The following is a 25,630-nucleotide window of genomic DNA, read 5'->3' as shown; positions in this document are numbered from 1 at the left end:
CCGGAATATCTAACCTCCTTTCTTCTCGCTGTTCAGGTTGCCGGTTGCCGACATGATTATGAGGAAGAGCAGCAGACCTAGTGCTGGGAGGCAGAAAAAGGCCAGAACTACTATTTTATCTTCTCTTTCCTTTCTCCTCGTACCTGGAGATGGGCAAAATGGAGTATCTTAAGCTCAGGCAGACAAAGAATGGCAGACCTCAGGGGCTGCACTCCACTCACGTTCTTCAAGGTCACCAGGACCATCTATCACTTGTACTTTGAGTCTTGCAGGAGGATTTGTTTCAATGCCATGCCAGGCTTCATCGAGGATCTGACTCCACTGGGTGATATTATCGATCTGGGTCTCCGGAGTAGATGGTGCCAAGAATTCGATCCTATCTGGCGAATATTCTGCTAGAACAGGGAAAGCTCGTCGAACCAGATCGATAGTATCCTGAGGTTTGATCAGTATGAACGTTTGGGTCATGACTGAAGAAAGTGGGATCCTTGCGAATGGAGCCAGATGGGTTTTCACAGGGTGCCAAAAACACTCACGTCTTTACCCGCTGCGACGCCCAAGACGCTCTTCTGCTCTCCTTTGACTGGCCATCTCGGTACGAACACGTATGTCACATTGGGTCTGTGAGCTTGAGATCCGCTTGCCTGAGGTGGATACGAAGGAGGGGGTGGCGATGAACTTCGATCGTTATCCTTCCATGAGGTGAGCGGCTGTCGTTCCTCATCGTTGATGTCGGAGTCTGAGGCCTTGGTGTGGTACTGAGGTAGTAGGCTAGACATGGTGGGTACGTGTGATAGGTCCGCAACGTGATGGACAAGGGGCGAAGACAGAAACGTCGGGAGAAGCTCAAGGAATGCAAGAATGTGGAGCCTAGACAAGCTTCGGCTAATTTTAGCCACCACACATGTCATGATAATTAATATCTGGTACAGAACTATCGAGCGAAAGGTCACGTCCCGTCCAATTCTGACCATCGAGAGCATTCAGGGGACGGAGAATGATGGCATACTCGTCCTATCAAAGCTGCCGACCAGACGGGGGGAAGCAGGTACTGTTCCCTCGAATGCTACAACGAGGTGTCTTCAGCCGCTACAGTCCTCTACTCGTGCGGACCTGACTTCGTGCCGGAGAGCCATCTGCGAGTGAGCGGAAGGTTCAGGCCGTATGCAGGTCTGATGAAGGATATGAAGCTTGGACTGGTCCCCGTTGCAGAGCAACAGTCAATTTTCGGGAGAGCCTGTGTTCATACCGAGGCTCGCCGCATATCGGATATTCCTGGGGGCTCATTAGCTGCACTCAGCCATAGATAAGATTGAAGTCGTGGGAACGGATTCTCCTTTCGATAGAATAGCCATATAGCCAGCCAGAGCCAAAGACCGGTGAGTCCAAGCCCGAAGAGTCTCCTGAGAGCTTCTGAAATGATCCTTCGCTCCCACTGATGTCTGTCACCTGGACATCCCGACAGGATTGTATCAGTAAGCGTTCTGTTACATCCCCACTTATACAGATACTGAGGGACTCACGCTCTTCCGCCTGGCCCGGCAGGTCGACGATATGTACTTTGATATGGCTCGGCGGACTAGAAGGAAACCAGGCCATGCTTCATCGAGGATTCGAGACCAACCCTCCTCTCGAGCTGGGTCACTGGTCGGCGAACACGCCATCAGTATTTCTATCCTATCCGAGGATACCCAGCTAGAATAGGGATCGCTCGCTGGATCATAGCGATAGTGTCCTAATAGAAACGTCAGGCTGTCAATCACCACATGCCTAGGAGACTTGACTTCCAAGTACAGAGAGCCGGGGAGATCTGTCTCACTCACAGTTTTATTGCCGATACGTCCAACGACGCTCTCTTGCCGGGCCTTGACGGGCCATCTGGGAACAAACGTGAAAGTGGCGTTGGGTCCGCAGGAGGCTGTCCCAGATCCATCAAGCAATCACGTCGATCCACCAGAAGCATAAGATGGTGGCGGATCTATTGCTGCACTTTCGAAGTGCGGTCCAGAAGGTAAAAGAGGTTGGTTCTCATCAGATTTACTGGACGAAGACTGATACTGGACCAGTATAGGTGAGATCCTGGGCGGTCGGACCAGAGGGTGGCGAACAGATCGTTGGGCAAGATTATTTGAATTTGCCCGTTGCCGCTCACGGCGGAGGTTGGCAGATCCAATAGCCTCATGAGAACCGTATATTCCCATCGGCCTCTTACGCTCGCATCACGCACGGCACGCACAACATACAACCACTCCGCGGATGTGCCAACGACCCCATTGACCTCGGTACTCGTGCATAATATCAACGTATATATACCGCATCTACAACATGAAAACCTAATGCAAGCGTAATATTAGATCAACCCGCCTTGTATAATCCCGGGTGTAATCTGCCCTCAGTGCTCGGCACTACACCGTCCCTGCCCGACAATTGTCCAAACCAAAACGTGATCTCTCAGGGAGATCCGACATTCAGGTAGATGATGAGTATGAACAGGGCAAAAACGGCGAAGGGCGAGCAGGCTGCTAGGGTAATGAAGGCACAAGTTCGGATTTCGCCTATGTCGTCCGCAATCTCAGCAAAAGGACTGAGTCACAAAGGATGAGAGTGTAAACTCACGCCGCCTCGCTTGACCAGGAAGATCAGCGACTTGAATTTTGAGTCTTGACGGAGCATCGGTGGTGAATTCGTCCCAAGCTTCATCCATGATTCGACTCCAGCCATGCACGTCTTCCAATTTGGTTTCAGGCGAGACAGCTGCCAAGAACTCGATACGCCCAGGCGGGTAGTTGTTGAGGACAGGGAACGCTCTCAGAACCATCTCCAGTGTAGCCTAAACATCATAGCGTACGTTAGCCCACAGAAACCGCCTATGTCGATGCGTCAAGCGGCGACCTGTTTTTCGCACTTACATCCTTGCCGCCCGCTAGGCCCAGTACACTCTCCGTCTTTCCCTTGACTGGCCACCGGGGCACGAACGTATACGTGATCGTCTTGTTCTTGGAGCCCGATCCACTGGCGTGATCTCGTCCGGGGGGATAAGACGGAGGTGGTGGCGAGGACATCGCTCGATCATCATCTTTCCATGAATTCAGAGGTCGCTGTTCCTCCTCGTCGGACACTCGTCGTGTATTGTACTGAGGCAAGAGGGACGACATGGTGCTCGATAGATCAGTTGAAAGTGCAAATGCAAGACGCTACGTTCCACATGCTGTGGAGTGACCAAATGGTCAAGTGGCAACGGGAGCAAATTTGCTATGTGGCACGGACCTAGGCGGCGGTTGCACAATGCCCACAGTAGGTGATTATTGTGTCGGTGGGCTTGGATGCACGCAACGCAAGACATCGAATACAGATATACTGTAAGCTGCGTTGGCAGCCCAGAGCAGCTATATGGCTCGGCCGACTCGCAAGAGTCTCTCGCCCATGGAAAGACCTTGGTGGCACTCCCAGACCCAAGGTTGAAGTGTCTTGCCGCAGGCTCTGGTACAGCTTCGCCTTGTAGGAGATGTTGGGTCGAGGTCCGCAATGGCATCCTATGGCTTCTGACTACCATTTACGACGAGAACAGACCTCGAGTTTGGCCGTTTGATGGAGTATCCCCGAGTTTCCAGTATCGGTCGAATCGCGGTATACTCCGAGGAGCTGCGAGTCGGAGAGTTGAGCCCATAACGAGATTCTCATTCTCCGACGCAAGGGAGACGTCAGGGATCTCCTCATTCTCAGGATAGACTCGATACATCTCCATGCGTAAGGGCTGGGGCCCCAGACCACTGGCCCTGTGGCTGGAGCTGGATCTGCGAGTCAGATATCGTATAAGTATCATGGAGACGAGCTCACCCTGAATCTGAATCGGAATATGGATATGATTCTGAAGTGCTTAAGATCGTCCGATACTCCTTCAACAAGTTCCAACTTGGTCCGAAAAGGTCCCATAGCCCGATCCGTATAGGATCCATGAATACAGTTATCCAGGCGCTTCCAGACGACGACTGTGTCGCTGATCCAAGAGAAGAATCCCGTTCCGGTAAAGTGTGTCCTGTGATTGGCAGATCAAGCTCCTCCACCAGGTCCGATCTGGAACCATGATGGACAATGACGATGGACGGTAAGGGAGTTTCATCGGTTTCATCCATGTCTGTCGACGTTCTCGAGACTGTTGTAGTTGGTTTGGCGGGATACTGAAACGGTTTGCGGAAGAGACTAGAGTTGAAGAGGTAAGGCCCTGGCGATGGGGCGAAAAGACTGGACGAGGTATCGCTCGGGCTGCCGTCATATCTGCAGGACGAAGTGGAATCGGGAGCATCATCCGGGGATGCAGATTTGAATGCCTTGAGTGAGATTGATCCTTCGCCTCCTCGCTTCTCTATATAAGGATTTTGTGTCAATTGATCGCAGCTGTTGACCTGCTGCACGGTCTCCAAGGAGAACATTGATCGTACGTCGGAGTCATCCTTATCGTCCGACTTCCCCAGATTCAACACAGTTCCCCTCGCGGACACTCTTGACCTCACAGACACCACGTCTTTACCATCTTCAGCAGTATAAAAGCTCGACATGGAGTTCCAGGTCCCGAACGAGCCACGTCTAGATGTAGATGCCGGCGCGTAGGTCGTCTCTCCAACCGGATCGCATGATCTTTCGCCTAAGCCTGTTCCGTTTGGTCCTGTTACCGTCATCCAAGTGGCTGTAGTACGGTATGACGTGCCCATACTGTATTCGCTCTCAGACGGCGCCCCCTTCTGAGGTTGTTGATAATGGTGGTGACGACTGCCGATAGGTTGAGGTGGTACTTGAAGCGGACTCGCCTCCATATCGCCGTCATCTAGTAACAAGCCATCCAGTGTCTTGAGCGACACGTCGTACGGCATCTCTCGGAACGAATAAGGTGTGACAAGGCTTGAACGGAATGTCTCAGGTCGTGTCTCAATGGAAGATGAATCGTTCCAGGGCTCGCTGGGATCGCCCATGGTGTCGGGCATTTTCGGTATGTATGTAAGTTGTGACACGCCAGTCGCAGATGAGATGGCAAGACTTGGTCCCATCAAGTTCAACAGGAGCCTTTGAAAATGATCCAAGGTCGACGAGTGTAGAGCGGTTCGGAGTGTGAGTCTCATACGGCAAAAAAAAAAAGAGGGGGGGTTTCATTTGGGGATGAACGACCCCTTGCGTTTCATCTTGGTTCCTTGGTTTCACCCTTATCTGTATCTTCTTTTCCGGCCCCGCGAAGTTGAAGGGAGAATGCAGCACTATGTAACCACTGCAACAGCACGACAAGAGTAGATGCATACAGCTGGCAGAGCATGCCAATATCTATATAGAAGTACACGCGGGTCAAGTACCAGCTAGAATAGATCCCCACACACAGCCTCGAAGCCGCCGACTAACAGAATTCTCTCGCTCTTGACCTCCAAAAATCCGGTCGACTCTACGGTTCTTCGGGACCTTCCAGACCCCTTGAGTTCTCGCCTCTGGCCTCTAGCCCCTAGCCTCTCGCCCAAACCCTATCGCAACCTCCTCTTTGGGGGGTCCTCCAATACAAAGCTCCTAGAGCTCGCGAAACTGTCACTCGTCGTCATACCTTGCATGACTCCGACTCCCACTTCCGAGGGGACAGGTTTCCTCTTGATACCAGGGGATTCCGGTAAAGTCTTGTGCGTCGAATTCATAGGTGAAGAAGAAGAGGCAGTAGTCTTTGCGGGAGACCGATAAGGCAGTTCAGTGCTCATACCTGAGCCTTGTGATTGGAACGAAAAAGCCGTGAAAGGGGGAGAATCGAGGACGATCCCGTTGGAAGGTGATGATGATGGACCTCGAGGATGAGTGACCCCTCCAGCACTCATTAAATGCGGAGAGGTCCCCTCGACCTGGCGAAAGGTCGAGACGATTGGCGAGCCGATAGAGGCTGAATCTATAGATGGGTTGCGACGACCTTGTGAACCTGATCCATTGGGATGTGGAATTCGACCTCTACCCGTGCTGAGATTTCGCGCATGACCGTCACTGACACTGCGCCCTGCCGGGCCATTGGAGCCTGGACCAAAGCCTGCCTGTTCGCGCAAAGCCGATACACTAGCTTTCTTGCCAAACGTAAAGCCATTGACGCTGCCCAGCCATTTCGAGGCGACGCCCTGAGGACCCTTTTGACTGGAGATACCAACCGAATGGCTGTTGGGTTCACGCGATTGCAGTGGTGATTGCGTATGAGGAACATGATTCGCCTTGAGAGCCGAGGGGAAGACGACGACGTTGTTGGAAGAAAAAGTATGCGTTGGTGGTGAGGGAACATCAGCCAGATCCCAGTCGCCCATTTGTATCGGCGGGCTGAGGTCTCCGCCGGTATACACTTTGCGAGGTAGAGAATCTTTAGACGGTGGAGCTGGGGCTCCGGCCGGGGCGGCGGCGCCGTTCAAACTCGCAAACGAAGACGTGGTCTGATGGTCGAGTGATGGTCCAGACCGGCTGAAAAGACCAAGCGTCTCTGTCTGTCGACTTCCAGACTCCGCAGGCAGTGCAGGCGAGGAATGTTGAGAATTCATTTCGGGGGAGGGCGTAGATGGCTGCTTTGGACCCCATTGTATATTGAGATTTCTCGCCGAGATCTGATTTTTGAGCCCCTTGAACGCGTTGCTTCCTCGACGACCCTTGTCTCGAGGGACGGGTGGTGGCGATCGAGGAGATTCGCCGATGCCTGCCAGTCCTCCCGTTGCAAGTCCCAGTTCAGTGCTAGACGTGCGATTGCGAAGGATATGTGGTGGCGGCTTGGCAGGGGATGTCGAGGGTTGGGTACTGGTACCGGGCAACGGATTCGACACTTGGCGCAACTGATCAACGTGAGTCTGCGGAAGCGTGTATGACGGTGTTCTTCGATGGGTCTGTTCCAATCCCGGAGAAGTGGGCCTCTGCGGTCGTCTAGGTCTCCACTCCGCATACCTCGATTCCACCTCTGCCGTTGTTGTTGTGAGGGCGGCGTGCGAGGACTGTTGGGCACGTTGCAGCGTCTCCGCCGATCGAGGACTCGGCGTGTCATCTCCAGATTGAGGGGCAGCTTTCGCTTGGAAATATTCTGTAATTCGAGATGATTCGGGAGACTCGGAATGAGGAACTGCCGGCCAAGCCACACGACGAGACCCGCTGGCGCTGGTAGCATTCGTACTGTCCGTTGAGGATTTTGGGACACGAGGGAGCGATTCTGGAGTAGCCTTTGATGGAGCTGTAAACGTGGATGCCAGAGGCGAAGGAAGCAACGAGCTGTGCGCTTGACCATTTGGATTTGGGCTCAGTGTAAGTTTTGTCAAACCTTCCGCTTGTATCTTTGCAGCCGCTATTTTGGCCGCCATGCGAGGTGTCAACATTCTCGGTGAAGTCACTCGAATCTCGCGAGGTGATAATGTGCGCATGACTGAGAGGAGGTCAAAGTGAGCTAAACACCATGGCTGATGGGGAATTTGTCAACTTACGCTGCTCCAGCTTGTCCAACTCGTCCGACATGACCAATCCGCTACCTCGCTTATCCATGATGACCTCTTGGACAACTTCTCGAACCCGTTGCAGCTCCAACTGTGTTTTGTCCAACGCTATCGGGCTAGCAAGTAAGTCGTCGACCACCTCCATAGGGGGATCGGAAGACGACAGGTCGTCCACGCGGGAGCTTTCATTCGTCGCCGGTCCAAGTAATCCACTGACATCTGTGCGGTCGCTTCCAGAGATAATGATGGCGTGTTCCAATGGTAGTGGATCAACCCTCGCATCTCGAGCAGCGGCGCCGCTAGCCGCTGAAAGTGACATTGACCGAGGCTTATCCATACCGAGGTATGGCGGCCGATTCGATTCAACATCACGCAGAAATCTAGCCATGCCACGACTATCGTTGACTTTGCGTACCAGCTTTAATTGTCTAATACCTCCTGAGGACGCTGGACCTGGGGACAGCAAAGGTGCACTGACATGACCGAGTCCGGAATCGGAGACGCTACTGATTTTCCGGCTATGTGAAGGTCTAGTTCGAGCTGATTTTCGCCAGTCTTGATACCATGTGGCTGAATCGATGTCGACATCGAATTCAATGGTTCCGACAATGGGATTGACCTGAGGAGCCAGATGAGGTGACTGGTGCTGATTGAGGGAGAATGGCGTCGGAGGGAGTGGGTCGACACCGTTGGTGTCGGGCGATGAAGCCAGGGAGGTGGGTGAGAGTTTATCGGGACGAATACCTGTAGACTCGGAAGCAACGGCGGCACTCGGGATGGGGTGTTCGACGAGAGACAATGGCGAAGGTGGAAAGGCTATATCTCTACCGAGAGGTCCTGACGATTTGAGTGGTGTGTTGGCCGGTGTCGAAGCGCGAGAAGAAGAGGCGGATGAGACGAGATACGATGCGAACAAGGTGGACCACGTCTGGGCCGAGATCTGAGGGCCGGTCGCTTCCTCAAAAGAAGACCCAAAGGACCCAGTGGAAGATATAGAAGCGGAGTGAGAATGGGTAGGAAGAGGAGCGGCCGTGGTGAGATGGGTCGGTGGGGGTTGATATACCAAGTAGAGGTTGACACCTTGTGTACTGGGTAGACCGTATTCCCTCGCTATGCTCAACAACATGGAACCCATCGTCGGTTGTAAGGGTAAGAGTCTACCTCGCTTCCATTTCCGTCTCCTTTCTTTCAGTTTCGAAGATTCGGGGGGTGTGCCGAGCACGACAGCGGATGAGGGTGCATCGACAGAGTCGCCGGATGAACCCAATGGCAGGGGTAAGAGTATGGAGAATGGCGGGATGACGGTAATCAACCAAGGTGTCCCTCTCATTGTTTGATGTGTCATGGCATTCGGACTGCGAGTGATAGCTTGAAGAGGGGAGAGCGAGAGGGAAGTCGGTGAAGGGTGAGGTAAAGAGGGAATGACGATACCGAATGATTGAGCGATTCGACCCAATTGACCCGGTGTCAGTGGTTTCCTAGGTGGAGCATAGGCTCTTGTTGAACTGCTGCAACCTCCTCCTCCTCTTGCGCTGCCATGTCCTGGACTGTATCCATTCGACGATCCTTCCCCTTGTCTTGACTGGCTGTGATCATCTTCATCCGTATCCCGACTGCCTTTGACGACACGGAGTCGAGGCGGAGGTGTCTGGACGAGTTTGGCCAGGCGTGAAGTGGCGGCGAGATCAGGAATCTGATCGTTGACGTTGGCTTGGTTGATCGGCGCATGGTCAGAGTTGGAACTGGAAAGGTCCTTGGCTGCTGCTTGGACCGCTGCCGTTGAACTTTCACCAAAGGTCATGGTACTGGACACCACGGATACGCTTGATGGATCTCTCAATGTCCATGCGGTCGTGGACGATCCCACGGAATAATCTTCGGTCGTGGTCTGGAGGGAAGATGTGCTGGATACCTTTGAGGAAAGGGGAGAGGCGCGAGGGAAAGGTCTAGCTGGCCACGCTTCAAGAGGAGAAGTGATCACCGGTGCGGTTGACCGCGACATGGCGTGTGAGTGGTCAAAGTGAGGGGAACTCCTGTGTTCAAGTGTCAGTCCAGTGGTCGTGACTTGCAAACGTGAACAGGCATTGGCTTTCGCTTCACTCACAGTTGCTCCTGTCACCTCAATAGCCTTTGAGTTGGAAAATGGACCGTGACACGTGCGGGTGTCTCATGAACAATAATGGTCGAGCCAGTGTCGCTGCTGCTGCTGCTGCTGCACTCCTCCCATCCGATTGTGATGCCCTCCAGCTAGCTTAGATTGTTCCCGATGTAATGTTCTCCTCAACGAGGTCAAGAGTATAGCAAAGCAGCCGCCCCAGGGTCGATTGTCCACCACCACCACCACACCTTATAGAGATGCGTTAAGGGAAAAAGGGAGAGAAAATTGGGCGAGAGATCCGGAAATTATTCTTATTCAGACGCGTCGAACGTCGTTCATGCCCTAAGCGTCCACAAGATGGTCACAACGAGAGACGAGATATGATACGAACAAAAGGCATGCAATGGTCGCCCTCCTCCCGGTCTCAATCTATATCCCGTTGTCGCTGTCGCTGTAGCTGCTGCTGCTGCTGCATCTGCATGGTCCCGTTTGTGAGACATCGGGCGGACAACGGGCAAAAATCATTCAAAAACGCCACACTTGAGACCACGCGGCGAGGAGGGGAGGGATTAGGAAAAAGGAGCTAATCAATCCCAGCTTTGATTAGTAAATTTCTCTCGGGATCCTTGCTCATCCTGATCCTAATGCCCTTCCGTAATCGCCACCACGCACCGTCCCGCTTCCCGCCATATTTTTGCTATTATCCATACATACCTTACTCGGGTTTCAGACAGACACATTTTCTGACTCACCGGGCTGCATCTGGGCATATCACCCTCGAGCACCACAAATGCCAGGTCTATCCAGGACACCGAGACTGTTCCTGATCCTCCTGGTGATTATCATCGTCCCCACGCTGTACCTCTTACATCCATCCACTTCACCAACACCATTATCATCGTGGACGAAGACGACGACGCCGACGACGACGGGGGGAGATGCGATTCACCATGTGGAGATAGAATCGGGTGGAATAGATTCAGATCACTGGCGGGATCCGATCAGACCACAGACAGGGAATGGGCTGGCCAATGAGGAGGATACGAGGGGAGCGGATGATGAGGAAGACGAGCTCGTATTGATGGGGACCCATTCGTCGGATCGTCCCAAGCAGCAAGAGGAGGACTTGTACGACATGACAGCTTTCACCTCACCTTCCGCACCCATTCTCGGCACACATGGCGGAGTGATCATGCCCAAGATGGAGAATGCGACGGCCAAGTGAGTTTGCAGAAGAAGTATCCTTCGTTCGTTGCCATTGACACTAATCGCAACCGTACACAGAGCTGAACTTGGTCGATCAGCTTGGAAAGTTTTACATCTCATGACTTTGAGGTATCCTGATGTGAGTGGGAGTCACCACCTCTTTTCACACACCGTCTTCTCACTTGGCGTCACTTGTCATAGACTCCAACGCAAGACGACAGGGATGCTCTCAAATCCTACTTTCACCTCTTTGCCCGGTTATATCCCTGTGGTGAATGCGCAGAGGAGTTTCAAGCATTATTAAAGGAGTACCCGCCACAGGTGAGTATGCCCAACTCGTCTCTGGAGGCTCGTTCCCCGCCGTGCTGCATACTGATCATCTCGCGCCCTCAAGACGTCCTCACGAAAAGCCGCTTCCATGTGGCTCTGCCACGTCCACAACATGATCAACGAACGATTAGGCAAGCCTGAATTCGATTGTCTGACCCTGGACGAAAAGTACGACTGTGGGTGTGGAGAGGACCCAGGAGCGAGTGGCGTCCCTGGGGGACAGGACGCTGCGACAGATGTCTGAGATCAGCACAGCATTTCACCTTCATCGGCCAGGGACATTTAGTTGTATGGTTATACTTAGCATATTGCATATGTTGCATTGTCATTTTAATGAATTCCAAAAGCGCATGTCCCTCCGCTCTCTGAGAAGTGTGGACTCCCAGCGGATCTCTTCGTGCTGTAGTGGCTCAGGACAAACCTCACACCTCGCGCTGCTGACTCGGCGCTCATACCGAGACCAACTCTGCCAATCGCTTGTTATCCTTGACTTCCTCCTTCTCCCTGATCTCTTTACCCGTCTTGGCAATCTTCGCTGTGAGGTCATCGAATGCCGGGAGAGAAGGTCCCCAGACGACGACCTTTTGCGTCTCAAGAGAGACGGAGAAGGCGTTGGCTACGAGGGAAGGAATGAAGCCAATTCAGGTCGGACCGGTACCAAATGAAGGAAAGATGAGAATAGAACCAACGAACAAGTCAGCAGCCTTCGAACGTACTAGAAATGCCCCAGTGAGACTCACGGGCCTCAACGTTCTTCGTGAGGACTCTATTGATGGCTCCGCTGCAGCCACCACATGTCATTTTTACGTCGTAGACGTACGCTGGAGCGGTAGCTTGAGCAGCAGAGTCGGCCTGGAGAAGATGTGGAGTGTCAATACATCTCGCTGAGGGAGAAATGGTAGAAGTGACAGGGGGGCGATCGAGGTGAATGAGAGACAGAGACAGGGAGGACTTCATGGTAGACCTTTGAGAGCATGACTGGTCACTGTTCCATGAACAGGTCAAGTCTCGAGCATCTCGCTGCCCAATGGCGTCGTTCGTGGAAGACCACGCAGTGTACTCGCAAAAGTCCCGCAGACTCACCATTCTCGATGGGTTGAAGGTAGAAGATCGTCGTAGTCTCAGGGGGCTTGCTTGGCAGTGGGGATTGAGAGCGCTTCTGAGTCCGCAAGGAGTGCTTCTCTTTGCCTTGGAGAGCAGTTGAAGTGATCAGTTAGGTGGGTAAACGACAACGAGTCCTCCCAAGTTGACGTGCTTTATAATTCAGCGAACCACCGGCCGGGAGAGCGCGGTGTCCGTCGGCGGGCGCCGTGTTTCAGATTAAGGACTCATTTTTTGATTCCGTTATCCTCGTTGAGCGAGGCATTGTGCGAGCAGCACCACGCTAGACAAAGCAGATCATGGTAAGCAGGACCCCAATCCGCCACGATTTGGCATGTTATACAATATGATTACCCCTTCGCTGTCGACGTCTACGCCACTTCCACCTCCATTGCACCATTATCCGGGTGTAACCCGTTTAATCCTCCGTCTCCTCCTTCAGTACCTGCCAATTTGGCCTGCCACGCATCGAGATGAGTCTCTTTCTCTCTACTCAGCCGTTCATTCTCTTCTTCCAAAGCTTTCACTTTGGCTTCTAAACTTTCTCCATCGGTTCCTAGACCTAACCATGCGTCACCGATTGACAACGGTATATTCTCTGGACGGACGGAAAGGGGGGACCATCAGCCAAACAGTCTCCCTTTCTGAAAATGACTCGTCGGGGACTCACTGATCGGATCTGGACTGAAAATTTCCGTCATGACCTCTTGTCTAGCACGAAATCTCGCCATGGCCAATTCCTTTGGATCCACTTCATCCACTAGATCCGTCCATGGTTCGACGAGATCCGCGGGGTTCGGTATAGAAGGTCCAGGTGCTGATCCGGGGGGGACAGGTCCCGTGTGTGGAGGTTGGCCGTGGACGCTAGAAGGCGCGGCCATGGCTTGTTGTCTGTAGATATCGGAGGAATGAGCTGGAGGTCGATGAGGGGGAATCATTTGATGAGCTGGAGACGGGCGATGCTGTGGGGGATCGAGCCGACGAGTGGAGACGCGATGAGGCGAGCCGAGATAGGGCAGCGTAGCGAGTTGGTCAGACGCCGTGAGAAGAGCATCGTAAGGAGGGATGCCATAATCAGCCATCACGATTCTTACACACGTCATTCTGACACTCACCTTTTTCTTCTTTGACCCCGAGCCATGCTGTTGTAGCTGTGCCTGTTGTTGCTGATGCAATTGCAATTGCTGTTGTTGTTGTTGCTGTTGTTGCTGTTGTTGCTGCTGCTGCATCATCATCGCCTGAAGCATGGCCTGATTCGCAGGAGGTCGTCCAAGCCCACTCCCTCCTGGGCCTGCCGCGCCCGTACCCTGCTGCACAGGGTTCTGTCCCTGTCCTCCAACGCCGCCCATACCACCACCAGGTGCATTGTTCGCAGCTGCTTGCCTAGCTTGAATGGCCATCTGAACAGCTTGAATCTGTTGAAGATTCATACCCTGCATCCCAGGCACGCCTTGTAATCCTTGCATTGATGATCCTCCAGGACCTCCTGCGTTCGGATTGAGCGCTCCTCCACCTCCACCCCCTTGCAGCCCTTGCATCTGCATACTCTGTTGCATCTGCTGCATCTGCATCTGTTGGATCTGCATTGCCTGAAGGTTCTGTTGTTGAGCAGCAGCAGCCGTCCCGCCAGCGCCTCCAGACGGTCCTCCAGCGGTGTTCGGTACGTGGTGTTGGCCCGGGTGATTAGGATTCCAAGATGGACCAGGAGCAAATTGTCCGCCCATGGCTGGTGTGGATGGTGCACCTTGAGGTGGTCTAGCTGTACTGGGTGACCCTTGACCGGGTACACCTTGACCCTGTTGAGCAGCCTGTTGCATCTGAGCCAAACGTGCACGTTGCTGAGCATAACCCTGTTGAGCCATAGCTGCCAGATTTGCAGGCATCATGACGTTTGAGCCGGGCTGTGAAGGTGCATGTGGGTGCTGCAGCAGCTGCTGCTGTTGTTGTTGTTGTCCTCCGACTCCTCCTGGAAGGGCAGTCGAAGGTTGCCCTTGTTGAGCGAGGAATTGGGGATTCATGAACTGAGGTGTCTGCTGCTGCTGCATGGTGGCGAGCAACTTGATAGATCCCAAGCTCTCCGGACCGTGTTGCCAGCCGTCCAAGGAAGGAACGTAGTTGATATGGGGTGAATATTCAAAGCAGAGCCAGAGAAGAAATGAATGGACGCGAGTGATGAATTTGGTTCCGTCTCCGCCGAAAAGGTCATTACAGCAAGAAGGTCGTGATATCAGAGAAGTGGTTGAGAGAATGGCAGTCCAGGCAGCTCTTGTGCTGCCACTACAGTGTGGAAGGGACGCTGTCCCCATGCGTGTGATGGTGATGAGCAGCCAAGTGCCCTCGCTCTCTCGCCCCTCAGGTCCCCCAGCCGCCCCTCCCCCCGCTGCCCGACACCAAAATCGCCACGGTGCCACGAAAAAACGTGGACTCCTTGATGAAGGTGGGAAACCCAAAAAACGGAGAGTGCAACCCTCATCCATCTCTCTCTCACATTGTGTTCTCAACTGTATTTTGCGAACAGAGTGGATCAACATCTCCACTTGAGCTTCTCGGACTGCAGCTAAAAGACTTACCTCATCGAAAGCCGAACACCACGATGCCTCCTCCCACTACTGCCAATAAACCCAACTCCAAACTCACGGCTGCTCCGAAGAAATCCACCAATGGGACAGCCAATGGAAATGCGTCGGCCTCGACGGCACCTGCGGATGCCGGGACCAGCGATAAGACGACAAGTGCTGGAAAGCCTGATCAGGCGAAATACAACAGCGAGCAGGATGCGTTGAACAAGGAAATTGCAGATGTCAAGGCGAAGCTGGTGAGTGGGGGGACGCAAAGGGATTTCAGGGAGAGTCACGCGGCTTGATGTGCAGTCTCGTCAAGGACGCAAAGCGGACCCTTTCAATCCACAAGCGTTCCCTGTCCTACCTCTTGCTGTTCTATTCCTGACGCTTCGACTTCTGCCAGGACGCCGTACGATCCCGTATCTCTCTATCCCAAGCACCGGGATCATCTGATCGTCGAAGTGTCCTGAAGACCGAGATGGACGCTCTCCGAGGCGAGCAGGGCAAATACAAGGCTGATCGATCAAAAATCTTGGACGAAGTCAAGAGGCTTCAAGAAAGTGTCGGAAAGAAGATCAAAGACGCTCAGGCTCAGAGAGGAAAACAGCAGTTTAAGAATGTAGGAGAGATTGACCAGAGAATCAAGTGAGTGGAAGGCACAGAGGGTCTGGGCTGTGGGATGGCTGCCAATGCTGGCAGTGGTGTCAGAGCCCGTCAGTTCGAGTCACCGAGTCTTCATACTGCTGCAAGCCCGTGCTCAGGCGGCCTCGAAGCTTCCTTCGCTGACGCTGACGCTGCACTCTCTCTCCCACTCTCAGCGCACTCAACTCTCAGATCGAGTCCGGTAGTATGAAGCTAGTTGACGAGAAGAAAGCCCTGGCCGAGATCAGCTCGCTCCGACGTTCACGCAAAACCCTCGAGTCCTCCGGATCGATAGATGACTCCATTGCGGCGGATCGAGCAAAGATTGACGAGTTGAAAAAGCTTTTGGACGATCCGGAATCCAAGAAGGTCTCAGACAAATTTGATCAGCTCAAGAAGGAGATGGACGGACTGAGGGAAGAGGGAAACAAGGCATATGAGGAAAGGAACAAGTTGTTCGATGAGAGGAATGCGCTGTCCGCCAAAATGGTGAATCGAGAACAAAATTCTTTTGCACCCCATACTGACGATCTTCAGGACGAGTTGTACGGCAAGAAACGAGACTCTGCTCAACAGTACCGTGAAGAGAAGGACAGGTGCGTTGATTCCCGTTCTGTAGGTCGCTGACGTCCCTAGATACTGGACCAAGGTTCAGGCCGACCGTCAAGCCCGTCAGGACCGATTCAAAGCTGAGAAAGCCAAAGAGGACGCAGCGAGGCAGGTGGAAGAGATTTCTCGCCTACGAGAAGAGGCCAAGATGCCAGCTTATGCCGGAGAGATCGAAGATTGCAACGTCCTCGTCGGATGGTTCAAAGGCAAATACGGAGGCGGTGAAGTTCCTTCGACCAATGCCGGTGGAAAAGGCACTACAGCTCAGGTCCAAGGCGTTAAAGAGCTCGAGATCCGTAAAGTGGAGAACGATTTCGCAGGCATGACGTTGAAGAAGAAGGGCGGTGATGAAGAGCTCGATGGTATGTTTGGAGGAAGTCAAAAGGGAAAGAAGAAGGGGAAGAAGGCAGCATCATCAGCTGTCAATGGATCTTCTGGAGTCGCTACGCCAGCTTCGGAATCCGCTACAAGCGCTGCGGCTGGTGGTGTCAACCTTCCCATGAGCCTCCTGAGCGCCTTGTTGGCTCTGGGAATCCCACCGCCAAGTAGCAAGGACGATGTGCAGAGGACCGTGGATGACCTGGAGACGAAGAAGGCGTGGTTCGAGGCAAACTCTCAGGCAAAGACCAAGGCAAGTCCTTCCTTGATCAAGGAGATCCCAAGCTGATCCGTTTCAACAGGCTGAGATTGAGCGGGTCGAGAAGCTAGTCACAAAGATGCAGAAGAAGAACGCACTGTTGGCCGAGGGAGGAGAGGCGAATGACGATGAAATCGATGAGGAGGCAGTCGCCGATGCTGAAGAGCACGGTGGAAGGAAGGAGCCTTTGCACAGTGAGCTCGCTGCAGATGTGTGTCAGGTTTGGAGCTCATGTTTTCGCGCGCAGCTGTTGCCGTTGGCGGGGAAGCTAGAGGTGAAGATATCGTTGAGGAGAACGGAGAACAGGTGAGCAGAGGCCAAGATGAATCTCTTGTGTGATTATATAGCTCACGCAACCTGACCCAGCTGCCATCTGATGCCAAGGAGTCTGGCGAGTTGAAAAAGGTCGATTCAGAATTGGAAGAAGTCAAGGAGGCTCAGAGCTAGAAGGAACGCCCGGGGGTCTTTGCTATCCTTTGTCTCTGTCAATACAGGTCGTCCGCCCTCTTCTTGCTATGCTTGCGCATCTATCCACTCCATCCGATATAGTCTCTATGATGCATATTGTTTGTGCACACACCCGGGATCCCCGAAGCCCCCAACACACTTCGGGAACGAACGATCGAAGAAATAACCGGACTACCGGCTCGAACACTGTCCTTCGTCGCATACATTCCACCATCTTTTTCTCTTTGTGGGGTTCTTTGAGTGTCTGCTCGGCGCCCATCAACATGATTCCTCGTCCATTGACCAACCGAAATACCGTGCTGCTGATCTGTGACATTCAGGAAAAGTTTCGTAGGTCGTCGTCGTCAAACTAAAGTTGCCCCAGACGTTGGCTCAATCGCAAGGAATAGGTCATGCGATATATGGTTTCGACAGCGTCGTCCATACGACTTTAAAAGTTCTGAAATGTGCCAAAGTGAGTCCTTGACCCCCCGCTTTCATATATCGAGCTCTTCCTCAGCTGACCGATTACGGATCCTTTTGGGTGACAGCTTCTCGAAGTGAGTTATCGCTTAACTTTTGCTTCCCTGCTTGTCCCCGCGGCGCGGGCGCAAGTGGCTCAGCGCACAATCTTGGCTGAAATGGGGAGTATCAGATCCCTGCGATTGTATCGGAACAGAATCCAAAAGGTGAGTGCGCGTTTCGTTTCGCCTCCCCCTTGACACACCCCAACTACGAATGAAGTAAAAGCACTGTAGTGAATACGCTGACGCGACAGATCCCTCTAGCACTCGGCTCAACGGTCGATACACTCGTTTCTGAGATTCAAGCCTTACCATCTCACTCTACATTCTCAAAGACCAAAGTGAGCCGGTCCCGCCTTCCCTTGAGATCGTCAAGTGCCAATTCAAACCTATTATTTGGTCGAACACCTGACAGATTTTCCTAGTTCTCCATGATCATCCCTGAAGTGGAGGAAGAGCTCAAGAAAGCGAAATACGAGAACGCCATCATCCTGGGTATAGAAGTGAGTCAGCTGAGACGTATAGGGGACGTCGCTCGCAGTTGCTGATCAGTGCGCGTGTTTCCAAGTCTCACGTCTGTGTCCTCCAGACGACATTGGACCTCCTTCGATCCAATATCTCCGTTTACGTCTTAGCGGACGGTATCTCATCATGTAATCGACAAGAAGTCCCCATTGCAATGGATCGAATGAGACAGGCCGGAGCATACATAACAACTTCAGAATCCATCCTGTTTGAACTCATGAGTGGGTTCCTGCTGCGGACTCCCTGGCTCCGAGGGCATTCGTGGAGATATCGCGCTGATTTCCCCAAACTACCTAGATGACGCCAAGACATCAGTATTCAAACCGCTCTCCGCAATCGCGTTTAACAAGGACGAAAAGGCCACTACGAGGGAGACTCTTGAGACCTTGTTAGATGGAGGAGCCGTTCCGAAGTCGAGCCTATAGCAACGATCACAGAACCTGACAGAACCATGCATTTGTTCTGTTCTTCCGTATGTATGGTTTGGTATGCTTTCTTATTACTCTACTCATAGCTCATCGTGCTCAATATCGACTGGCTCATCTCCCTGAGCGCCTCCTTCCTTGCCCTTTTCCAAATCCGCTTTGAATTGATGCCAATCTAGCCACTCCTCCACCTGTTCGCCGCCGCTCCCAGCTCCAGCTCCAAAGGCTCCACCACCTCCAAATATGTCCTCGTCTTCTTCACCATCTACCAGATTGATCTTCACACCTTCTTCCTCTAACGGACCCATGGCGGTAGGAGGAGCAGGCCTGACGACAGTACTCGCCTTAGCGGATGTAGACACACCAAGCGCTCGTCGGAGAAGCGCTTCGACTCGTTCAAAGTAGCTATAGTCAAAGTCAGCCTGCCATTCGGATGAGCGAGCGAATCACTCACGTGCTCGGATCCGCGACGGAGAAGCCACTCCTGACCAGAGTAGTATCCACCAAAACCTTGACCGCCTCTCTGAGCTCGATTTCTTCAGCGGAATTGCTATCCTCATCCTCCCCAGGCAGTTCCAAAACGTGTTCCAGTAATCCTTCTATCAATGGTGACTTTGGGTTGATTTCCAAGACTTTAGGCAGATTCTTCATCATCTCGAACATTGGATCATTCTCCGCTTCGGCTTGTGCAGCCATTATTCGAGCCATATTGGCAGACCATCCGAAGGAGTCAACCACAATGGTACATGGCGACGTGACGAGTCGGTTGGTCACGACGACATCGCTGATTTGGCCGGCCAGCTCCTTTTTCAACCAATTGATCAAGGGTGAAAAGGCTATTTTCTGCCCCTCCAGTTCCTTCTTTTCTGCCTCGTTCTCCTCTTCATCCCCGTACTTGAGACCCTTTTTGGACACATCTTGCACAGTCATGCCCCTATTCAATGTGGTCAGCTGTCGCTCATTATGCTTTCTTCAGCTTACATGAAATTGCCCAAGGTCGCCATCATCGGCTCATCGGAGGGCAGATTCAATAGCAGGACTTCGTAGCCTCTCGCGTCGAGCTTTTCGACAAACGGCGATTTCTTGAGGTCTTCAGCCTTTTCTCCCGCACCAGCCATGAAATAGATCTGTTTCTGGCCCTCTTTCCGGTTGTCGACATACTGAACGTGCGTCAGATCAGAGATTCCTTCATGCCCACCTCTTCCAGCGATGTGTAGTCAGATCTGGTAGACTCAAATCGGAGCAATTTGGCGAGCTTGACCTTGTCTTTATGGGACTCCATCATACCGATTCGCAGAGCGTTGCCGTACAACTTTGAAATTTCTTTGTACTTTTCTGGCTGTTCCGAAGCAATGTGAGAAAAGAGGTCCAGAGCCTTTCGAATGAGGATGCGTTGGAGCTGCTGTAGAAATCGGTGGTTCTGCAGAGTCTCACGTGAGACATTCAATCTGTGACGGTTAGCGACGAAGCCCCCGTCGTGTGATAAGGCTCTCTCACGGTAGATCATCGGCTAGACAGGTAGATGGTGAGCCATCGGACGTCGACACATCCGGACCCTACAACTCACCATCCACCGTGACTTTCAAAAAGCTCAACCACCTCGGCATGTATTCTTTTCCTAGATCATCGGTGATGAATACCCTCTTGACCATCAGTCGGACACTGTTGAGACCGCTTGAGATGTTTTGCCAGAAGTCTTTAGGGAGCTTCGCAGGAATATACATGATGGCCCGATAAGCGACTCCAGAGGCAGTGTCGCCCTGGTGAAGAAAGGCGTCAGGCGCTGGTCTGACCAAACGACACAAAACGCGTACCTTGAAATGTGACCATCCAAGCGTTTCAGCGGATGGGTCCTTGGCGACTGCCTTGTAGAATTCCTCGTATTCGATATCCGTAACGTCCTTGGGTTCTCTGTACAGCATTAGACCGGCTATTCCATCGACTCGCCAGACGACTCACCGCATCCAAAGTGGAGCCTTGTCGTTGACCCGGACCCATTTCTCCTCCTTGACAAGATCAAATTCAGGCTCTTTCGCACTTTCCTCATCTAAATCCGCGTCATATGTAAAGTCGTCGTCGTCTTTCGGCACTCGGGTGGTGGTTCTTTCCTTTATGTAGATAGGGAAAGTGGTTGAGAACGTTGAATGTTTGTCGCTAACAGGACGGTGAGCTCCAATCTTCCGTCTGAAAATTCTCTCATCTCACATCAATGCCTTGAGGTTTGACGTGCTGAGGAACTCTCCCGAATCTTCACCGATACTCAAGACAATTTCGGTCCCTCGACCTAGTGTGTTGCCCCGAGGATCGGGTTGGATCTCGAACGAGTCACCAGACGATGAAGAGATAAAAACGTGTTGAACAGGATCAGGATTGGCAGACGTCGGCGGGGGTAGAGATGCTACCCGAACTGTGGGCGAGACGAGGAAACTAAGGGAATGGAGGGTCAGAGACGAGTGTATAGGTTTTAGCAGATCCCAGACTGACCAACTATAGAATCCAAGCCCTATCCAGAGTGAGTGAGAATTTCCAGGACCGCAGAAGTGTTGGATAGCTCACCAAACTGTCCTATGAGATTACTGTCGGCTCCGGTCCCCTCCTCTGCTTTCTTTAAGAATTCCGTGGTTCCACTTCTAGCGATGGTTCCGAGATTTCTGGCAAGTTCGTCCTTGGTCATGCCAATCCCGGTATCTATGATTAGAGCCTCAGCCACTGAGACTTTCCATCCACTGCCTCTCCTTGATTGGGTCGACGACGGGACAACTCTCAAGCTGAAGCGCACCAACGCCAGAGCGCGGGGCTGGTGCAGCTCCGCGTTTCACTCACCTCGGATAATCAATTCCCCAGTCGCACCTCCTTCATCAAGATTCACCTCAATAGTCACGTTGGCTTCGCCTCCGCTCATGACATGTCGGTCTGTCAAGGCTGTCAAACGTAATTTCTCCAACGCATCATTGGCGTTGGATAGTAATTCTCGTAAAAAGACATCCTTGTGGGAGTATAAAGAATGAATGACAAGAGATCGGAGACGGGTGATGTCGGACTGACCAGTAGATTTTAAGACGTCAGCAAGTAGCTCAGGCTGTGTGGCCCCAAGGACAGGTTGCGTGCAGCGACCGTTGCATCTGGACCCGAGCACATTCCAGAGTGCAATGGACGAGCCGGGCTCACCTCGTATTTAAAGGTTTCGGCGGCTTGGTCTCCTAGGACAAACGGCAAGAAGAAGCACAAGGCTCCTAGAAATGAGCCCAGTAGCCTCATTTTGTAGCTGCTCTTCAGTGAGCTTTGATCCAGCACAAACCGCTCGCTGTGTATGTATAATAATGAATGGAGCGAGCGGATCGAGAGCATTTGGCGCGACTTTCTTTTTGAAACGGATCCCGAAGCGTGTGACGTGGAACTTTTCCTCCGGTGAGTGTTGCCGCTCTCCCAATGCATGACTGTGTAAGGGCTATATGAACTTGCAGCAAGCATGCTTCATTCCTCTCCCTCCTAAGACAGTGCTTCAGAATTCGTCATCATCCATGGCGATGGCATCTGGATTGGCACCACCCTCTCCCATATCCACTTCGACATTACTCGCTTCAATGTTCCCATTGGTCAAGGTACTAGCCACAAAGCTAGGTCCCTTCTTGCCTGGTGCCGGTGCAGCTTTGCTAGAGGCAGGCATGTTGCGTTCCATAGCTGCCATGGGATCCGCTGCGTCTCTTGCAGCTTGATCAGCCTGATCAGTAGGCTTTTCCGTGCCCTTGGCCGCTGCTGCCGCTTGTGCCGCCACGAAAGAAGCTTCAGTGTTGAAGGAAGCTTGAACGGCTCGTTTGATCCGTAACATCTCTCGGAACGTTTCTTCGGATCCAGTGTCAACTATGCGCATACCAGTCAGTGATTTGATTCCCATCCCATGCGCATTTTCGTCAGACTCACTCTCAAAGTTGTTCCATTCCTCCCAGAAGTCTGGGTGGACTCTCGGATCACAGAATTGACTGGCGTGGGCGTAAACCGCTCTTGCTCGGTCAATCTCACCAAGCTTCCTCTCCATGGCCGCGAATCGACGACACATCAGAGCCGTCTCCCTATCTGGGAGACTCTCGATCGCTCGTTCGTAGATCGGTCTGGTGGCAGGTAGACCAAAGTTGGCAGTCGCTTTAGCAATGTAGATGGTGTACATTTCGAATTTGTCCGAGTCCTGAACGGTCGACGCCGCGCGATCGTAGATTCCCATGGCACGTTTGGCGAGTCCGTGGTCTTCCTCCAACTTGGCGTACATAAGGTATAGCGGTTTGCAGAACTTCGGAGGACAATTCTCCAAAGCCTGCTCGCACAAGTCACGCGCACGTTCCAGCTTTTTGCCTCCGTATCGCTTGACGAATTTGGACAGGTAAATATTCCATATCTCAAAGGCAATCGGGAAATGAAAGACTTCAATCCCACGCTCATACACCTTGAAAGCACGATTAGCCAGATACACGTTGGGGATCTGGCTGACCCACCTTGAAGCTCTCCTCAAAGTACTTGTTCTCTTCCAGGAATGCGGCATAATTCACAATAGTCTGAGCATTGGCGATCTTCAACTCCATGATCTTGTCATAAACAGCTTTTGTAGATTCGACAGTACCGATGGATTCCTCCAGGTCGCTGTAGAATGACCAGATCTTGAGTGATTTGAAGAGACGTTGCTGCGGAGATAGACTCTGTAGTGGTGTGAGCGATTGGAGCGTTTAGGAAAAGCAGCATGATCACTCACATCATCATAGTAATCGATCTTTGTGTTCTTTGGTATGGTCGTCGCTCGCTGCATCAAGCGGACAGCTTCGTCATAGTTTCTGAGACCCCCGTCAGCAATGCCTCCCCGCAACCAAAGTCCACTGACTCATTCCTCAGCTCCATCTCTGCCCATTCGCACCACACTTCCGCCAGCTCATCAACTGATTTGAAGGGCACCTTCGTACCCTTTTCATATATCTGTCTGGCTTGCTCGAGATCTGGTTCGTTCCTCGGTTCTCCATTTTCGTCTTTTGATCCTCCTTCTTCGTAGAATTTGGCGAAATTGACGTAGAGAGGATACAATGGGCCGGTAGCCTTCCTCGGGGCGATAGTCTCAAGAGCTTTGAGATACGTCTCGACCACCTTTTCATCATTGTCTGCCCATAATGCCACTCGTTTCTCCCATTCGACGACCTCGTTCGGATTCCGCCGTAATAAAACCTCGTTCACCAAAAACGGTCTCCTGTCCATGAGCTCCTCAAAGTCTTTCATACGCGTGTCAAGCTCCGCTTCTGTCTCCTCCAGGTCGAACTCTTCATCCGCTAGATTATCCTCGTCGGCGACGGCGTCCATCAAGGTCGAAATCATGGTCTCCGAAAATTCGGCGTAGGCATCAAAGATTTGGGTGAAATCTCTGATAGTGACGACGGCGGCGAGACCCTTCTCAAATGTCGCACTGGCACGTTCGAACTCTCCACGCTTGATCCAATACGTAGCCAGACCGGTCCATAACCTTCCAGCTTGATCCTTGTACACATGTAGTCCGTCCTTATGGACGATACCCTCCACATCAAGCAATCGAGAGCTGGATGGATCGGTGTCTTCATCGTAAACCTCGGTCTCGGGTTCCGCTGCAGACTTTCCAGCCTTCTTCTGGTCCAATGGTCGCATGTCTGGAGCTGGCTGGTCCGCAAGGGGCACTGGCGGTCCCGCTATACGCATAAGCCGGCCGTCTACACTAGCCGGTTCGATAGCTGTGCTCTTGGGTGCTCCATCCTCTGCATCACCGTCTTGCCCGGCGTCCTTTGCCGCATGACCGTTCGCAGATGCTTGCGATTCACGTAAAGCCAGCGTCTGCTCCTCGTCCATTCCAACGTCCTCAGCGTTGTTTTCCACTAGTTCCAGAAAATCGACAAATAGCTGATACGGTGATTTACCATCGGCAGCGTAATAGAGGTTCCTAGCTGCTCTGCGAGCGATAGACAATAAGTATTTGGCCGCAACAAGAGGTTGAGGTGGCTCAGATTCGAGGAGATAGGTGATGTGTCGCTCAGTCAGGGACGAATCGACCTAGAAGCAAGGTAGTCAGTGTTTGGGAGCTTGAAGCCTCTGTTTCATGCTCAGCTCACCTTGAGGAACCTTCTCCACACTCTTTCACCAATCTCTCCGCCGACAAGCTCTGCCCACTTGAGATACATGCCCCATATCCTTCCGTGTAAACTCGGCGGCAACGTCCTAAGAGCTCTGTCGAATGCCTTCCTCGCATAAGTCCTCTTGAAAGCTGAAGGACATTCCGGATGAAACACCATGGATAAATGGATCAACCACGGTACTGGCAGATGAGACAACCATCCTAGCATCCTTTCTCCAGTCGCAAACAAGCTCTTCCATTCTTCGAATCCCATCACTCCGTCCAGACCATTCTTCCACTCGTTCGCCGACTCCGCGCCATCAATTTGATCCGTCACGTTGGTCTTCCAAGCTGCACCACGTTTGATCTGCTCCGCTCTAGCCTTTTTGGCACCTTCGGTCAACTCCCCAAGGACATAACTCTGCCTCATGAGGATGTACGATTTCCATAACTTGAAGCTTGTCGGGAAGATGGCTAAAGCTCGCTCGTAGATGCAGACGAGATGCTGTAAACCCTCTCGAGCGGCATGCGACGCCAACGGTCCGAGGAGTCGCTCTTCAGGCGAGGGGGAATCCGACCTCTCCGGGACAGTCTTTTCTAATCTCGTCTTGATTTGATCAATGTACGAGAGCCATGACCTGAGATTGTCCGGATTGTTTAAAAGATCTTCTTCAGTTGCTAGGTCGGCGGACGAAATGAGGTGAGGATGTGTGAGAGGGGTGGGTAGAGGAGTGGTGAGAGGAAAGCGGGAGGAGAGTTCGGTGATTAGAGAAGACGAAGAAGCCACCATGTTGTAGCAGCAGCCGCTCAGCAGCGACCCCTCTCAATACGACAATCCTTCGTACAATGTATTCCAGTAGCTGTCCCATCCCAAAGTTCTGAAATCAAGCTCGAGATTTTAATTCGGTTACCCGTTAATGACGACGCCCTCCACCCAACAGGTCCAC

General features: G+C 52.5%; 11 protein-coding genes across 11 annotated transcripts; 3 read left to right on the top strand and 8 right to left on the bottom strand.

The window, feature by feature from the left end:
• Nucleotides 1-9: 9 nt before the first annotated feature.
• BD324DRAFT_656176 (hypothetical protein) lies at nt 10-864 on the bottom strand (the record flags this gene model as incomplete). Its single annotated transcript, XM_022018837.1, has 3 exons — nt 537-864; nt 222-435; nt 10-143 (listed from the first exon to the last, which is right to left on the bottom strand). The coding sequence occupies exons 1-3, from the start codon at nt 777-779 to the stop codon at nt 10-12; spliced, it is 591 nt and encodes a 196-aa protein (XP_021871933.1). The 5' UTR covers nt 780-864.
• A 1,410-nt stretch (nt 865-2,274) lies between these two features.
• On the bottom strand, nt 2,275-3,197 carry BD324DRAFT_623908 (hypothetical protein). Its single transcript, XM_022015643.1, has 3 exons — nt 2,910-3,197; nt 2,617-2,830; nt 2,275-2,555 (listed from the first exon to the last, which is right to left on the bottom strand). Exons 1-3 carry the CDS (start codon nt 3,153-3,155, stop codon nt 2,452-2,454), a joined length of 564 nt encoding a protein of 187 aa, XP_021871932.1. The 5' UTR covers nt 3,156-3,197; the 3' UTR covers nt 2,275-2,451.
• A 157-nt stretch (nt 3,198-3,354) lies between these two features.
• BD324DRAFT_409536 (hypothetical protein) lies at nt 3,355-5,090 on the bottom strand. The gene is made up of 2 exons (XM_022012706.1): nt 3,838-5,090; nt 3,355-3,788 (listed from the first exon to the last, which is right to left on the bottom strand). Exons 1-2 carry the CDS (start codon nt 5,040-5,042, stop codon nt 3,554-3,556), a joined length of 1,440 nt encoding a protein of 479 aa, XP_021871931.1. The 5' UTR covers nt 5,043-5,090; the 3' UTR covers nt 3,355-3,553.
• A 411-nt stretch (nt 5,091-5,501) lies between these two features.
• BD324DRAFT_650484 (hypothetical protein) lies at nt 5,502-9,468 on the bottom strand (the record flags this gene model as incomplete). Its single annotated transcript, XM_022018152.1, has 2 exons — nt 5,502-7,399; nt 7,458-9,468. The coding sequence occupies 2 exons, from the start codon at nt 9,466-9,468 to the stop codon at nt 5,502-5,504; spliced, it is 3,909 nt and encodes a 1,302-aa protein (XP_021871930.1).
• Nucleotides 9,469-10,276: 808 nt separating this feature from the next.
• On the top strand, nt 10,277-11,406 carry BD324DRAFT_623904 (ERV/ALR sulfhydryl oxidase domain-containing protein). The gene is made up of 4 exons (XM_022015642.1): nt 10,277-10,785; nt 10,849-10,909; nt 10,972-11,091; nt 11,165-11,406. Exons 1-4 carry the CDS (start codon nt 10,355-10,357, stop codon nt 11,342-11,344), a joined length of 792 nt encoding a protein of 263 aa, XP_021871929.1. The 5' UTR covers nt 10,277-10,354; the 3' UTR covers nt 11,345-11,406.
• On the bottom strand, nt 11,407-12,339 carry BD324DRAFT_623900 (putative copper chaperone). Its single transcript, XM_022015641.1, has 3 exons — nt 12,184-12,339; nt 11,841-11,952; nt 11,407-11,716 (listed from the first exon to the last, which is right to left on the bottom strand). Exons 1-3 carry the CDS (start codon nt 12,184-12,186, stop codon nt 11,550-11,552), a joined length of 282 nt encoding a protein of 93 aa, XP_021871928.1. The 5' UTR covers nt 12,187-12,339; the 3' UTR covers nt 11,407-11,549.
• Nucleotides 12,340-14,673: 2,334 nt separating this feature from the next.
• Nucleotides 14,674-17,211, top strand: BD324DRAFT_623892 (hypothetical protein). The gene is made up of 8 exons (XM_022015640.1): nt 14,674-15,016; nt 15,166-15,407; nt 15,581-15,893; nt 15,942-16,000; nt 16,041-16,644; nt 16,694-16,844; nt 16,898-16,956; nt 17,017-17,211. The coding sequence occupies exons 1-8, from the start codon at nt 14,795-14,797 to the stop codon at nt 17,095-17,097; spliced, it is 1,731 nt and encodes a 576-aa protein (XP_021871927.1). The 5' UTR covers nt 14,674-14,794; the 3' UTR covers nt 17,098-17,211.
• A 91-nt stretch (nt 17,212-17,302) lies between these two features.
• BD324DRAFT_623883 (Isochorismatase hydrolase) lies at nt 17,303-18,597 on the top strand. The gene is made up of 8 exons (XM_022015639.1): nt 17,303-17,448; nt 17,508-17,572; nt 17,649-17,657; nt 17,753-17,786; nt 17,886-17,962; nt 18,047-18,124; nt 18,190-18,367; nt 18,444-18,597. Exons 1-8 carry the CDS (start codon nt 17,382-17,384, stop codon nt 18,569-18,571), a joined length of 636 nt encoding a protein of 211 aa, XP_021871926.1. The 5' UTR covers nt 17,303-17,381; the 3' UTR covers nt 18,572-18,597.
• Nucleotides 18,557-21,554, bottom strand: BD324DRAFT_409013 (Hsp90 protein-domain-containing protein). The gene is made up of 12 exons (XM_022012704.1): nt 21,441-21,554; nt 21,128-21,259; nt 21,056-21,074; nt 20,777-20,998; nt 20,531-20,725; nt 20,386-20,482; nt 20,139-20,331; nt 20,069-20,081; nt 19,770-20,019; nt 19,553-19,731; nt 19,026-19,505; nt 18,557-18,976 (listed from the first exon to the last, which is right to left on the bottom strand). Exons 2-12 carry the CDS (start codon nt 21,243-21,245, stop codon nt 18,655-18,657), a joined length of 2,088 nt encoding a protein of 695 aa, XP_021871925.1. The 5' UTR covers nt 21,246-21,259; nt 21,441-21,554; the 3' UTR covers nt 18,557-18,654.
• Nucleotides 21,047-22,040, bottom strand: BD324DRAFT_409240 (hypothetical protein). Its single transcript, XM_022012705.1, has 4 exons — nt 21,740-22,040; nt 21,441-21,611; nt 21,128-21,259; nt 21,047-21,074 (listed from the first exon to the last, which is right to left on the bottom strand). The coding sequence occupies exons 1-3, from the start codon at nt 22,004-22,006 to the stop codon at nt 21,242-21,244; spliced, it is 456 nt and encodes a 151-aa protein (XP_021871924.1). The 5' UTR covers nt 22,007-22,040; the 3' UTR covers nt 21,047-21,074; nt 21,128-21,241.
• On the bottom strand, nt 21,975-25,538 carry BD324DRAFT_600369 (hypothetical protein). The gene is made up of 6 exons (XM_022013917.1): nt 24,682-25,538; nt 23,439-24,622; nt 23,313-23,391; nt 23,059-23,259; nt 22,493-23,009; nt 21,975-22,432 (listed from the first exon to the last, which is right to left on the bottom strand). The coding sequence occupies exons 1-6, from the start codon at nt 25,471-25,473 to the stop codon at nt 22,074-22,076; spliced, it is 3,132 nt and encodes a 1,043-aa protein (XP_021871923.1). The 5' UTR covers nt 25,474-25,538; the 3' UTR covers nt 21,975-22,073.
• Nucleotides 25,539-25,630: the final 92 nt, after the last annotated feature.

The sequence above is a fragment of the Kockovaella imperatae genome (assembly GCF_002102565.1).
Source record: "Kockovaella imperatae strain NRRL Y-17943 chromosome Unknown BD324scaffold_5, whole genome shotgun sequence".
NCBI classification, from domain to species: Eukaryota; Fungi; Basidiomycota; class Tremellomycetes; order Tremellales; family Cuniculitremaceae; genus Kockovaella; species Kockovaella imperatae.
The sequence above is the reverse complement of the archived record's forward strand: the minus strand, read 5'-3'. Positions and strand labels throughout refer to the sequence as shown.